The following is a 15,358-nucleotide window of genomic DNA, read 5'->3' on the forward strand; positions in this document are numbered from 1 at the left end:
AAATGACTTGAAATCAATAATTATAATCAGTTTCATTAATGCTTCGACTAAACCTATGTATTGGGAAAGCTTTAAGCCTGTATTTAGGGTGACCGAATTTTCATCTGAACAGATTCTATTCATATTTTGCTGCTATTCCACTCCCACGTGAGATATCATTATGTATTTGGCTGACCATGTACTGCTCTAAACTCCGTGATTTGTGAATATGGTGGAAATTGCTCCACCGTGCGAATAAAAAATAACTCAAATAAATGCATTGTTATTCGTGAATACGTGTATCCCAAGAATAATATTAGGTAAATATGATATAAACGTATTCCTGATTAATTTGTAGAGCATCCGTAGTGCGGTAAAATCACGAAGCCACAGATCCATTTGATTTTCACACTAAGCATATACTAGTTTTTGTGACCCATATTTATTTACGTGTTTAATATTATCTTCAACTCTCAGTAGACGTTAAGGGCTGTTACAGTAACAATTGACCTTAGAACGGGTATTCTTGGAACGAGATACCTATAATAAGTACACATATTTAAATAAAATAAGTAGAGGTAGGTATTTATTCATCATTTGCAATCTAAAATTTAAAGGATAAATGTATGCGCTTCAAAAATGTTATATCCCCTGCATTGTGAGGCATTCATCAAATAACATCAAAATCGATTTTGAAATGAGAGAAACTAAAAATCTTGACTATTTCTTTGAGTCAAAAACTATACTGTGCCTGCGTCGTGGCTTTTTTATATAAATCTGTATCACAGACTTTTGCATATAAAAGACCTATCACTGATAGATTTTATATACCAAGTATTTGTCCTTAGCACATTAGTCATTTGCTAAATATTGTGTTAAGGAAGGAACACCAAAGTACATGCTTATCAAGTTATGACTTGTTTGGGAAAACGTGGGCACGACTTGTCAACTTTCGTATCTATTCCGTTCGATATCTACCATTCCGTGAGTGTGTGGAGCTTGTTGTGTTAGGCAACGTTTCGCAAAACGCTTCTGCCAACGACAATACCGTGACAAGCGGCAAAGACAAATACCCACCTTGTTATCTTATGAATAATGCCGATTATGTTGAGTAAACACGCGCAAACGCGTCCCAGTGCATTTTTCATGATACTTTATCGAATACATGGTGTTCCATTATTATTCCATTTTTAATAATTACCAACGCCAAATTAAGTGAAATTTAAGAAGTGGCATATCTCGATATACCACTTTTTAAATTGATGGAAAAACCTAGGTGCTACTACTACCAATGAGTAATTTTCTAAAACCGTGCAGCTACATTCCATCCAAATATTTGATCTGCTTTTATAATACTTAATATTCAAAACGTTAATTACGAGACTTCTATTTGTGTTGTATACATATCGATAAAATTTACAAATGTGTTCTAAAAGTAACAAATCTAGTTGTTGTAATAATAAATAGGTAATTTGTTGCAAGTTTATACTTCGATAAATTTGCTATTACGACTTAAGAAGGCTTATCTCATAAATAAATATTTCATTATTTTTCAATTTATAATTTTCAGAACTAACCAAAATTCATTTTACATTGATTATTATTTATAAAAATTAAAGGAAACCGCACAAATTGTTTCAATGATGCAATGTAGAGTTAATACACTTAATAAAAGATAGTTACTTATTAATACTTAAAAGTTAAGATATTTTATAAATAAGTCAAAGGTGCTCGCTACAACAAATATTACAAATATTTTTACTTGTAGCTTCATTCTCGTAAGCGGCGGAAAAATACGCCTCACCCTGTGCGTGTTCACGAATGTCGGCGACGCACGAGTCGCCTAGATGTCGCACCTATTGTCCAAGCCGCGACGGTCCATCCATTGGTGGTGGGTGAGCCACTGCCACGCCATTACCTCACACTTTCAATATTAGGTTACGAGAATTTTACTTCAAGGTCTACTTTTAGGAGTAAATAGAGGTGGTATAAATGCAAAGCCGAGCCTCAATGATACGCAGTTGAAGAACAGTAACTCGTGTGAAAATGAATCGGCTGGTGTTTTTTGTGTTGTGCTCCATAATCGGTATGTGAAGTGCGTTAAAGGAGATCAGTTTTTCGTAGCCATATAAAGTCAATATTAATTTTATTTTATTTCTAGGTGGTTCGTTAGGGTACAACGTACGAAGGGAGGCACCATATAATGAAGGTCCAAATCACTATAACCTGGACTACATGAATTACCAATCGGAGCCATCGCAACGTCTGTTCTGGGGTAACCAGGGCTCTAATCAAGTTGGTGGAACGGGTTTGTGGGGCACACTAACGAACAAGTTCCCGTTCCTTGGACCGATGTTTGGGAAAATGGAATTGTCCAACCAATACGGCGCACCGAACCAATATCCTTCACAGGCGCTGGCCGCTCAATATGGCGTCCCAAATCAGTATCCTACGCAGCCGCAGTATATATCACCAGACAGATACCAGGCTCAACTATATCAAGCGCAGCAGTTCAACCAACAACCTCCACTCAGACAAGGATTTGTACCATCTGGACGTGACGTAGCTTTGACAGATGATGCTGTGGTAGTGACGCCTCCGTTTGTTCCTGCCGTAGGAGCCCCAGCACCTCCCTCCGTGCCTCAACTTCCCCAAATACCGATTTCTGCGCCGAACCCTCCTGTTCAGCCCCCGCAAAATCAATTTACTGGATATAGTTACAATAAACCGCAGTATAGATTAGAATTGCCGCACAAATAATTAAGTGTGCTTAGATATTGAATATTATATTGTAAAAATTATGAACACGCACTGAGTATATAAGAAATGTTAAATTACTTTACATTTTTGAAGGTATCTACTTTCAAAGTTTCTCTTTCAGATTGATTTTTAACAAAATTTCCATTTATTAAATTACCATTTATATATGCTAATATATACAGAACTATATGAATATAGATAGGTACATATGTATGTACAGCAATGGAATATTTAGGTTTCAGTTACATAAACTAGACCTATACATTTTTTGGTTTTACATTACTGTTTTAACTCTAAAAATTATAATAAGCAATTACTTTGCCATAAAACTTTTATAAAATCTTTACGATGTAATTGTTAACAAATAAAACGAAATTTTAAACAATTAATTTATTTATTTTATATAAACTCTACCTGAATATTATGTTAGGCTATTATTGGATGAGATTAACGAATCTCTAAAGGTTTATATTTTTATTCACAATTAATAAAAATAATAAATACTTTTGATCCATCGCACGCCGACAGATTTCTTAAATTTAAAAGTCGAAAAAATAAAAATAACACAAAAGTAACATTCATTAAATTACGTATCTTAACTTGTTATTTTTAAATTTATTTAGTTATTACGATATTAATAACACTTCCAAAATACATTAAAAACCCGCATCTGCCATCTTTCAAAGAGTTTTTAGTAAAAGTATAAGAAATCGTAAAAGTGCGGACAAAAAACAATAAAAATTAACGAGGGCGTAATTTACATCCAGCGCAACTGCAATGTCTGGACTACAAATCGATGGCTTGCAATTAGATTTAGGTAGTGAATACCGCACGCGTGCTTATGTAATTCTATTGTTCACATACAGTAGTTCTGCTAAGCAGAGGCAATGTGCAATAATATAGTGTTTATGACTTTAAAGATGATGATATTACTACATATTATGAGACTATTCCCGTGTATGAATTTCATAATAAAAAACATTGTGCAGTGTTGTTTATTAAACGAAATGCTGCTTGAATATACGTAGGCGTAGAATTAATCCTTGAGCGGACGGCTTGATCATAATATCGTCATTTAGTTTAATATCGTAGTAGGTACATTTAGTTAGAAACTGATGCAGATTGGTCAAAATATCCAAAGCCGGATGAGTCCATACCGACGGAGGAGGTGGCACTGACTGAGCGTCCCAACACTGGTCCTGATTGTCGAGCTGTCATTCCATTCCTGTAAAAGTTGGGTATGTACGGAATAGTGGCATATCTAAAAATAGTCCAGTAGGATGATTTTAACACATAAAAAGATTACTTATGTCCTGATATAAATTCATGCAGTAAAATTAAGAGTAGGTATTACCTACAATAAGATATAATTAAAATTTTCTCAAATACACGGCATATAAGTGAAAATGCAGATAAAACCCTTTAAACGTCTGAAATGCTAGTTTAAAATATGATGCTGGATGATCGCAATAGGCTTGTGCTCTGATGTGTGAATAACAAAATGTATTTGAACGTAAACAAATGCCACCATATGGTGGAATGGTTTCTAGAGAATTCTATATAGAATTCTCTAGAAGCCACAAACTTATTAACTTTGATTACTAATGCATCCCATAATGATTAAGTGCATACGATCCGTGATCTCGGGGCAATGATCGATAAAGAAATTTACTTTTATACCTAAATTAGAAAATATTAAACGAACGTCTAAAATGCTGGGTTTTATTTTATTTATTTATTTATTTATTTATTTATAGAAACGCCAACAGTATACATATTACTTACTCACTAATTACAATTTCTTATATCTTATGACAGAGTTGTCATAACACAATATATTATTATCTGATATGTACACCCATAATAGGCATTTACAACATTCTCCACAGCAAGAGGATATTTCGACAATATTTACATGACAGAATATTTCGTTTATTTTAAGAAAACCACGTATTCGTTAACAAAAGGGAAGGTAGTGCTAGAGTAGCGTTGCAAATCCCTGCGTAGATGTAAATAAAACATTAATAAGCCATAATATATTACGAAATAAGGAGTAAATATTATACAAAGTTTTCTCTTTTTTTTTTGCGTTTGAGTACATAAATTTACATGCAGAAGACTCTAGAACATTAAACCGTAAGAAAAGATTTAATTAATTTTTGCTTAAACACTTTTAACGAATCGTGATATATATCAAGATCATCCATGGAAGAGTTAAAATCGTTTAGTGTGCGGCATAATCTTGGAAAAGGAGAGTTGAACCCCAAGTTGGTTTTGGTAGATCGCACGTGAAGTATTTTGGTAATTCTCTGACGCGGATAATAATAAGGAACGTTTAGGTAAATTTCATTTAGAATTGATGGACAATCCATTGCATTATGGATGAGTTTATAGAGAAATGTTAGATCACGAATTTTCCTTCGATCACGTAACTTATATATTTTGAAAAATGACAACCTATTTTCATATGGGTTTCTGTGTGAAATACCTGGACACGAGAAGGCAAGTGACCTCGTGAAAGCTCGCTGAACGCCTTCTATACGTTGTGAATGCGTTGCATAAAAAGGGTTCCACGCCACACTTGAGAATTCGAGGCAGCTACGTACCAGACAGTTGTATAATAAAATTTTAGTATGAACTGATTTAAAACTTTTAGTATTTCGTTGAATGAAACCTAACTGCTGAGCCGCCTTCGTAACCACTGAGTCTATGTGAGGTTTAAAAGTTAGTTGGCTATCAATTAATAATCCTAGGTCACGTATTTCACTCACCTCTGTCAGAGTAACACCGTTTAGAGTATATGCCGAGCTTACAGTATTTTTTTTTCGCGTGTATTGAATATAGTAACATTTCTGAACATTTAAATGCATTTGATTTACATCACACCACTGTTTTATATTATTTATGTCGCTCTGAACAAGGTTTGCCTCTACTCTATTGTTGACAATTCTGTAAATTTTAAGATCGTCCGCAAATATTTTAAATTTACAATGTTTTATATGTTCTGTAATATCATTGATAAATATGGAAAAAAGAACAGGACTCAGATGAGATCCTTGCGGAACGCCAGACTTAGCATTATATGTTTTTGATTCAAAACCGTTTGCAAACACAACATAATGCCTGTTTTCGAGGTAGGATCGAAACCAGTTCAGAAGGGAACCATGAAAACCTATCCGTTCTAACTTACTCATTAATAATGAGTGGCTGACTTTGTCGAACGCACTACTGAAATCGGTATACACTGCGTCTATTTGTTGTCCCTTATCTACCTCTTGAGCGATTTCGGATATAAAACCAACAAGATTCAGTAGAACGACCTTTCATAAAGCCATGCTGCTGCTCTGACAGGAGATTACTAGTGTAACGAGAAACAATTGGACATAGAATAGCTTCAAATAATTTCGAAAAACATGATAGAATAGAAATTGGTCTGTAATTTTTTATGTCGTTGAAGTTGCCTTTTTTATGTAGGGGTATAATTTTGGACTTTTCCATTCATCTGGAAATATACCTGACGATAGGGAACGATTTATAATAAGCGACATTGGTAGTGCCAGCGCTGATCCACAACGCTTAATCAATAAAGGCGGGAGGCCATCAGGACCCGGTCCTTTAAGGACGTCTAATTGTTTTATTGTTTTGAGGACTTCGCTTTCAGAGAATCTTAATTTGCTAAGACAATTTTGGTGGTGAATAATATGAGGAGTAATGATATTATCATGTCTTTTCAGCATATTACTTGTACTCGAAGCAAAGGCTTTTGAAAAGTTTTCCGCAAACAAATTAGCTATTTCTTTCCCAGTTTGGCCCAATTTATCGTCCAGGTGCATTTGCGCCGGCAGTAGGGACCGATTTTTACGTTTATCCTAAACATAACGCCAGAAAAATTTGGGATTCACTGCGATGCTTTCTTCCGTTCTTTTAAGGTATTCCGAATGTAGGATATTAAAAAACTTATGACTGCGCTCGCGTAAAATATTAAATTCGATTAAATCACGAGAGTTTTTGTAAATGTTATATTTTGTTCTTAACTTATCTTTTTTGGCTAGAATTTTCACTAACGATCTGTTAAACCAAGACGGGAACTGCTTTTTGTTGTATTTATATTTAGGCACAAAATCGTGAATAAACTTTCTTAAAATTGAATACAAAGATGACGTCATTTCGTTAACTGAAGTGCAGTGATTAAAAACTACGTTCCAGTCTATGTTTTTTAGATGAGTATTAATAGCTTTGAAATCAGCTTTGTAAAAGTTAAAATCAGAAGACGCTTTTGGTCGGAGATACTTGATATCAATTTCAGGCAAAGTGAGAACGATTGGAGGATGCTTGTGGTCAAGTTTACTTAGGGCATCCATGGGCTCTGTTATAGATATGTCTAATATTGTACTAATAGCAAGATCCAAGGTTCTGTCATCTTCGTTACATACAATGCACATTATTTCGTAGCAGTTTGGTGCCAACCTTTAAATAATTGTTATTCTTACGCAACATTAGTTTTTATACTTAAATCATAAGTATTGGCGGAAACAACCGTTGAAAAAAAAAATATATATTTTTTTTTAAAATAAGGACCATAGAGCGTTGTTACACAACGCTTTGATACAATATGTCACCGAGTCAGTCCATTTAAAATAGAAGCAAAATACTTCTGCGGCCAACACTTCTCTCTTTCCTGTAGATCTGTAGCGTGAACATTTTATGTTTATGGTCCGGATGACTGCTTCATCCCTCATTTTGTCTTTATTCGCTTGATATCCGGTTAGGGCGCAAAGATTGTTTTATGGGGTGAGTTCAAAAGTTTTTTAATTATAATCTTTAGAAGTAACTTGGGAGTAATTTTATAAATCATGTTACGGAAAGGAATATCGGTACAATAAAGATTATGAAATAAAAATGATGGTATCTAATATCGGTGTACAACAAAGAATGGGTATGCACTGTGCACTGGGTAAATTACTAAATAAAAAAAATAAAAAATTGTTTCAATTATTACACTATAGAATAGCTTTTCGGAAACCGTTAAAACTGCATAGCCTAATTTAACATTGTTCCAACTCATAATTACAAGTAGGAAAACCCTAGTAAGGTTCAATTATTAAATCCAATTTAAATCACAAGGAGCCTTTACTGCTTACACTTTGGACTCTAATTGCGCGTTGAAGTCTTTTTCATGTTCGGTACTTTATTACGAGACGAACTATAAATGTTAAAGCAATGTATATTGCATAGAGATGTATCTCTATATAGAAACCCTTTCATACGTGAGAGCAGAAATACTTCTCCTCTTTTAATTTGTGCCGTTTGCTATAGTTGCTTTCCATCCAAACATATAAAATAACAATTCTTCAACTAAATATATACTAAGACATGACAGTATAAGAGTCTATCTACAATCAACATACATAACAATACAGCAATAAATATAGAAACTAGATAATGAAATTAAGCAAACATAGATGATAGTTAAGCAAAATGCATTTTATTATTAATCACATTTATTTAGTTTTATTAATACAGCATTAATTATAATAAATAGATAAATCTTCCGGCAGTTGCAATGTTCAATTCTGTAGGCGCAAACGCAAAGGCTGTCGCGTGGCGAGTTTGCAACTGATGGAAAATAGTTGTTCACGATGATGGACCGACACCATGTACTTAGTCTACATTATGGCGCTGTAGTCTTAATGCCTATGGACACAAATAAAACAGATGTTAAGCAAATATAAGTGTAAATACTGGCTGTAAATCATTAATAAAAGTTAGTTGTGTACTATTTTTTTAAATTTATTGATTTGAAAGACGAGACGAGCTTGCCGTTCGCCTGATGGGAAGCGATACGACCGCCCATAAACAGTAAAAACATCATCCAACACCTTTAATTAGGTAAGGTAATTAGGTAAGGTATTGTTTGGTATTCTACTCCGCTCGCCATCCTGAGACATGAGATGTTAAGTCTTATAATTATTATGTCCAGTAGTTACACTGGCTACAATGTCATAAATACAGAATCTCAGTTATTGTTAAAATAATACGCAAATAACAAATTGACATGTGAATTATTTTAATATCGTAGGTAGGGTATTAAATACACCAACAAATATGCTATAAATAATAGAATTTAAGTTTTAGCAAATAATTTGCTATATTTTTATTTAACAAAAAAATGAACGATGGCGAGGTTTTAGTAATCACAGTAATTTATATTTAATTTAATTAATATTTTACCTGAGTAAGTTAGGGTTTGCGGAGCCATATTCGCCCGAAGGTATCCCCCAGCCACCGTGACCGGAGCCCCAGCCACCAGAAACCGCGTGAGCATTGGCGTTCGCATTGGCATTAGCTTCGCCCCCTGAAAAATTTACATTAAATATATTGTTATTACGTCAAAATGAAAAATTAGGATACAATCACACTTGTATTCTCTGGGAAATAGACATAAGTATATTACTTTTAGAGAATAAACACACATCAATATGATATTTTAGCACCATTACAGTATGCAACGGCTTATGGTCAATCACATATAAATTCGATGGATTATTTATATTGATAAAGACCGAATGAATATTTTTTACTTGACTTACAAATAGAATCCTGCACTCAAACATTCTCCAATTTAATGGTCGGCCATTAAGTGTTCATTTGGTTAGTATTTGAATTCGGAATACATAACTATATTCAACTATTTAATACAAAGTTGTCTTTGAAATGTAGACATATTTATGTTGTTGCAAAAATTCAACAAATATTCATATCCGCGTAAAACTATAAATATTATATTAATTGTCGATTTACCTACTAAACGTATTTATATAAATATCTCAGATCTTATTTCATACAGCTTTGATGTTCCAAACATCGTGACCTATTTTATGTCTATTCATAATTAAAGCAATTTTACTTAATAATAGATGTACACCATTCGATTGAATTGTGTTGTATTAACAAAGCACTATCTTACACTCTATAACTTGTTTTAATAAAATAAAACTACTATAATTACATTTTGTGTCGATACAGCAATTGAACAGTAAAACTACTTGGAGAATTTCGAAACCGTTAGGCGGACTGCTAGTTGACGCGCGGTGGCTTTTAAGCTTGCTCTACAAACGGCAAGCTCTTATCGGCCATCGTCAAACACCTATTTAAGCTTGGTGCACGTATAATACAATGCGAAGAAATCGAACGTGGGTAAATTCATGAACCGTTATTTCATTACAATTAGAACGATGCACGTTCGACATACTAATGCATGGGAATTCATTATTTCAATTTATGTATGGGAATTTAACATATGCTGTGGTTCAATACTTACAACAATTTTAGTATAGATAAATAATAATGGAGCTAGAGACTCAATTTACGAAAAAGTAATAAAAATAATCTAGATGTATAGATAAATTTTCCTTTAATAAACAATTAACGATGTAAGTATGTAAAAATAACAACGAATTGAAGAACTTAAATTGTGTATCATATAAAAACGGCCATATAGTTTTACCGTTTCTAGATAAAATCGTGAATATATTTAATTAGGATTCAATTAAATAACAAAAAAAAGTCACTATATACAAATTCGTGATTATGTAATTAAAAGATTTAAACGCGCTTCTAAAAATTATATTTTTCATGGAACTTTGAAACAATATTAGTAGGTACGTATACATATGTATACATCGTATAAATGTCACTTTTAGTTTAAATTATGTGCATGTTGAGATTTCCTAACTTGCGCTTACATTATAGCTATAAGTTATAATATTTAATTTATTGTAATCTTAGTGTTAAGTCTGCTGGAAAACCTAATAAATAAATAAATAAAAAAAATAAAATATCGACATTTAAAGAAAAAGATAATGTTGGTCTAAGTCATGAAGCGTCGTTCAGTAGACTGAGTCCTCATTGTCACGTCTATTAATAGCTTTATTACAAATCATGTTTTCAGTTTTGAAATTACTAGCGGTCCAAATTCAAACAAAACTCATAAATTTTATTTTTCTGCGCTCCGCTAAATGAACTTCAATTGTGCTAAATCTCATAAACCTCCGTGCAAGGTAGAAAGGTATTTCTTCGCTTAAATATTATATTAACAAAAATATATATCTACATACATTAAATAAAATATTTTCTAAAATACGCATTTATATTCCCGCCATACACAAAAACAAAATTTAATAAAGTTACAGTTTTGCTAGATTTATATAGGTCTATTCATTGACGAAAATGCATATGCGCAGGACTAATTATTTCATTCTGCCGTCAACAAACATTGCAGGTACTGTTTTGTTCCTGTGATGAAGATATTGTAGCCTATATCGACATTTTAAAATCTATTTCTCATCTCAGCATAACGAAGTCAATGCAATATTACCAATTGGTTAAAATATCTACTACTAATTTTATGTTAAATATTCATTCTGTTTAAGGAAATTGGTGTTAAGCGATCGTGTTGAGTAATATCAGGCAAGTAGCATGCTCATCTCTTAAATCAGTAGTATGTAACAAATCTAATACTTACATCCGCGGGCTTCAGCGTTGGCATTGGCATTAGCACTAGCACTTCCGGAGTGTGAATAGGGATACGGATTCAAGGAGCGTCGGAGACGTCGCAGAGGCACCGGCGCGGACTCGTGGCCCTCCGCGTCGATAGTGTAATATGCGCGAGGCACGTAGTATTGCCCTCCTAGAATTTCCATTAAAAAACTTCAACGCTTGACCAGTGACAAGGCAACTGTAGGATATTGTATTAGTTTCATAGGTACGAATTAAATAGTTAGTACGTATATTCCAAAAAGTCTTTCGTGGCAAAAATAGAGGGAATCGTTGTTAAACATATACATGTTAAATATTTAGATAATGTTTCATACAGCTGTAATAAAATATCGAGTAGTATCTTTAACAACTACAGATATTTATATATGCAAAAAGGCAGTATTCTCTCGTGCGAACGATTTGCTTTATTATCTAGGTCACGATAATCTAAAGTTCATTAATTGGACCTGTCGCAAACTGTGTCTTCTGTGTAATAGGTATAAACAGTTATGCCACTTGATGGCACTAAACTGTTATGTTCACCTAGAACCGTTCCACCTCTCATATCTTGAGCTAGCGCACACGTTGCGACTTGACAGTGGAGTACCTATATCATTCTTGACAGTTAAGATAAAACAGTTGCGGTGATAAATCCACCTGTGCACCCGAGTTGTCGGTACCAATGAATCTGCTTTGTTAAATATAGTTTATCATGAAGTAACCTAGAGCTGTGTCGTTGAGCTTGATAATTAGCACTTTGCTTTTTTAATTGTCATAGCTAGTAAACTCTAAAGAACTTAACCTGTTGTATAACCTACTGCGTCGAACAAAATAATCACAAAACAGTTAAATCCCCATAAAATATCTCATCAACAGGCTCAATATCACCTTATTAAACTTATTTTTATGAATCTACAGAGTTTATTGTTACTAGGTATTTCAATCAAATTTCTTAGTAACTTTTAATAGTTAAAATTTATTGTTGTGACTCATGAATACGCCTTAACTCTTTTTTATAGTTTCTAAACATCCTGAGTTAAATAACCAGTCATTCAGGGAAGCAAAAAACAAGCATATTTTTTCCTATCTAAGGTTAAGACTATTGTGAGATCATCACTATCCCCTATGAATAAGCACCGAGTTGTTCAGTTGTGTTTTGACCTTCGTAAAATCGTGACCACACACTATTCATCCTCATCGTCTATACAAGTCAAATTACATTTTACTTAATTTTAACCTTTACTCAGATGTTTCGAGGTTTCATTTCATTAAAGTCTATTCATGAAGACCAAGTTATAATACATTGAAAAACATTTTTACTATTTACATTTTTATAATCATGAACCCGATTGTTCAGTAATTAAGCAAAACATATTTATATGTCATCAAATATAATACAAAATCAAATACCTATTCAGAGAGATCTATATATTCATAACGGCCAATGACTAATAACTGCGACAACTTTTCAAATCACAATGTAACATAAGGTCTATGCAACATAATTTTGTAAAATATGTTTCCTAATTTTCAAACGTTTTTCAAAACCATATTATTTACATTAACTTTATTAAATCATTACGTTTCATTCTACTTTAAGTGTTGCAGCTCTACCTTCAAGGTCCACTATACCTAAATATTAAATTGGAAGTTTATCAATTAGGTTTCGTGTTTTCTACATCTACATCTATAGGACTGTCCCCTACTTATTAATAAGAAGGGGACAGTCCTACAGAAATTTTGATCAAATCCAATTACTTACAATTAAACTATCCCGAACTGAATATTGCATTGTAAATATAACTCTACCACTCTCAAACCTTATTTCTAAGTTCTCGCATAACATGTATTTTTTTCACGCTACACTCGAAAAGCCGCTTTTTACCCGTATAGGTAATTACGATTTCCTGTTAATTAACACCCTTTTGACGGTGTCTAGAAATAAACAAGTTTCCAAAAAACACTAAATATATTTAACTCACAAACAAACCTGCGACCAGTCATAAGTTAACTACCTATTGTAAGGGAGTTTTAACTAAATTTTATGCTACGCACTGAAAATGCTTGCAGGAAAAGGGAAATAGATAAAATTAGTTTCACTTGATGTTTGCAAAAACGAGGTCACTAACCTTCAAGAGCCACGGCCAGGGTCGCTGCCAACAAAACAAAGATGATTGTCTGCATATTGACGTTTTTACTCCACAGTCGTGGGACCAGAACTGGCTTGGACGCACCCGGTCACACGTTTTATAAGGCTTTGGAAACGTCTCGGCTAAAACTTGCGCGCACGGCGCATCTTATTGCACGCACGCGCACCGTAACGGTTTCCGCCGGCAAAAACTATCATCAGACTTTTGAATGGAATAGACAAAATTGTTTTGAAAGTAGTCTGCGACCTACCTATTTCCACTATTATAAATTTTAATCATTACATTTGCTATTAGTTTATGTTTAAATTCTAATGCAACCTACTTTTTATTAGGTACGCGGTACGTATATTAGGTAAATGTCGTTATTTGGATTTAAGCATAGGTGGGTACATAATAGAAGCACACTTATAGAACTATCCGAGCAGACGTAAACGAAACTAGTGTAGGTAGCAAGCATAAATGCTAATAACTTACTACTTTACTCGCACTTGGGCGCATATGGAAACACCCAAATGCGAGTCATAAACGCGCGGACACTTCCCAAAATCCCGTTTTCTTTTTCAGTATTATAGGAGCCAAATATCCGATTAACATAATATGATGAAGACTTATTTTATAAGTTTTATAAAAAATATTATGTACCTTGTTATTTAGGATTTGCATAAACAAGCAATAAAATAGTAATTATTAAATCAAGTTAATGAAATAGTTTTCATAGATAGCGAAACAATTATAGCGAAACAATTTTTTCCCTTTTCACGGGGAGGCGGCTAGGTATACATTTTCATAGCCTGAATTTATAACCTACTAGTTTTTGCTTACAGCTTCGCCCACGTGAAAGGGTTTTCCGGAATAAAAGTACCGCTATATATCCTTCCCAGGGTTCAGGGAAAGTTTCATTAAAATCCGTTGGGTAATATTTGAGTTAATCGCATTTAGACAAAGGTGACGGGGGACTATGGTTCATAATATTTTTTTCAAACTTTTTAAGAGGAACATCATATCCACCTCCGTCATACATATTTGTATGACGGATTTATTTCGGAAGCTCTAAAAAGGAAAGAATTTCTCCCGTTTTTGCAACACTTTTGATCGATGCTTACCTCCTATTGGTCATAATGTGATGCTGTATAACTTATAGCCTTTATCAATAAATGGACTATCCAAAAGAATTTTTAATTCTAACTAATAGTTTTTGAGATTAGCCCGTTTAAACAAATAAACTCTTTCGCTTTATATAATACTATAGATACATACATAGATATAGATGGAAGTATAAATATTAGGTCCCATCAAGTTTGCAAGGGCGTGTCCTTACACCCCTATGTGGCATAAAATACACAACAATAAATCTGCGACATTGCGAACTATTGACCAGACGTTATATTACGATCAAGCATATTAAAATAACCGCGCGACGAAAGAAGTAATCCTGGTGGTGGCCATGAATGGGCAAAAAAAACTCAAAATCCCTTTAGGGAATTCTTTGTTTGAACATGAGACTTTAACACGCTAGTCGTGAATCGTACCATTATAATTCTCTTTTGTCGTACCGCAATACAACTTACAATTACGTCAACGAGACATTCTAATAAAAAGTGGAAACTGAAAACTGTCAAATAAATTAAAACTCTATGTGCAATAATTATCATAGAAATTATTCTGGTACGAATGCCAAGAGCGAGAAACTGTATAACAATATTTCCATTTAACTATACATACATCGTTATGACTATTCATTAGCAGGAGCTCATTAAAATTATGTACCTATATGTTTTATTACAAGAAGACAATACACTAATCAATTAACCAACTTTATAATATTGTTTCTCTTTACTAGGATGTGCACACCGCGCAATCAGTACCTACACTCATCACTATTATTGAATAGCTCCTATGCATAATTACATAGTAAAAATAAAAGACGAAGA

The 15,358-nt window shown here is 33.5% G+C and overlaps 2 protein-coding genes across 3 annotated transcripts; one reads left to right on the top strand and one right to left on the bottom strand.

The window, feature by feature from the left end:
• The first annotated feature begins 1,692 nt into the window (after positions 1-1,692).
• LOC115455548 lies at positions 1,693-3,115 on the top strand. The gene is made up of 2 exons (XM_030184176.2): positions 1,693-2,065; positions 2,141-3,115. Exons 1-2 carry the CDS (start codon positions 2,026-2,028, stop codon positions 2,737-2,739), a joined length of 639 nt encoding a protein of 212 aa, XP_030040036.2. The 5' UTR covers positions 1,693-2,025; the 3' UTR covers positions 2,740-3,115.
• On the bottom strand, positions 3,115-13,618 carry LOC115455559. Of its 2 annotated transcripts, none has more exons than XM_030184187.2 (4): positions 13,407-13,618; positions 11,264-11,428; positions 8,971-9,094; positions 3,115-3,964 (listed from the first exon to the last, which is right to left on the bottom strand). In XM_030184187.2, the coding sequence occupies exons 1-4, from the start codon at positions 13,459-13,461 to the stop codon at positions 3,841-3,843; spliced, it is 468 nt and encodes a 155-aa protein (XP_030040047.1). In that variant the 5' UTR covers positions 13,462-13,618; the 3' UTR covers positions 3,115-3,840. The 2 variants fall into 2 exon arrangements, with proteins under 2 accessions (XP_030040047.1, XP_030040066.1); XM_030184206.2 differs by lacking the exon at positions 3,115-3,964 and adding an exon at positions 8,223-8,433.
• Between the last annotated feature and the right edge of the window lie 1,740 nt (positions 13,619-15,358).

Source organism: Manduca sexta, chromosome 25 (genome assembly GCF_014839805.1).
Source record: "Manduca sexta isolate Smith_Timp_Sample1 chromosome 25, JHU_Msex_v1.0, whole genome shotgun sequence".
In the NCBI taxonomy this organism is placed as follows: domain Eukaryota; kingdom Metazoa; phylum Arthropoda; class Insecta; order Lepidoptera; family Sphingidae; genus Manduca; species Manduca sexta.

What these genes read in the sequence shown, in the direction of transcription:
- LOC115455559 (XM_030184187.2), bottom strand. Translation starts at nt 13,461, where the DNA reads ATGCAGACAATCATCTTTGTTTTGTTGGCAGCGACCCTGGCCGTGGCT. An exon ending in CCTGGCCGTGGCTCTTGAAG is followed by an intron (nt 11,429 to 13,406) that starts GTTAGTGACCTC and finishes TGGAAATTCTAG; the next exon opens with GAGGGCAATACTACGTGCCT. An exon ending in CAACGCTGAAGCCCGCGGAT is followed by an intron (nt 9,095 to 11,263) that starts GTAAGTATTAGA and finishes TAAATTTTTCAG; the next exon opens with GGGGCGAAGCTAATGCCAAT.
- LOC115455548 (XM_030184176.2), top strand. Translation starts at nt 2,026, where the DNA reads ATGAATCGGCTGGTGTTTTTTGTGTTGTGCTCCATAATCG. An exon ending in TGTGTTGTGCTCCATAATCG is followed by an intron (nt 2,066 to 2,140) that starts GTATGTGAAGTG and finishes TTTTATTTCTAG; the next exon opens with GTGGTTCGTTAGGGTACAAC.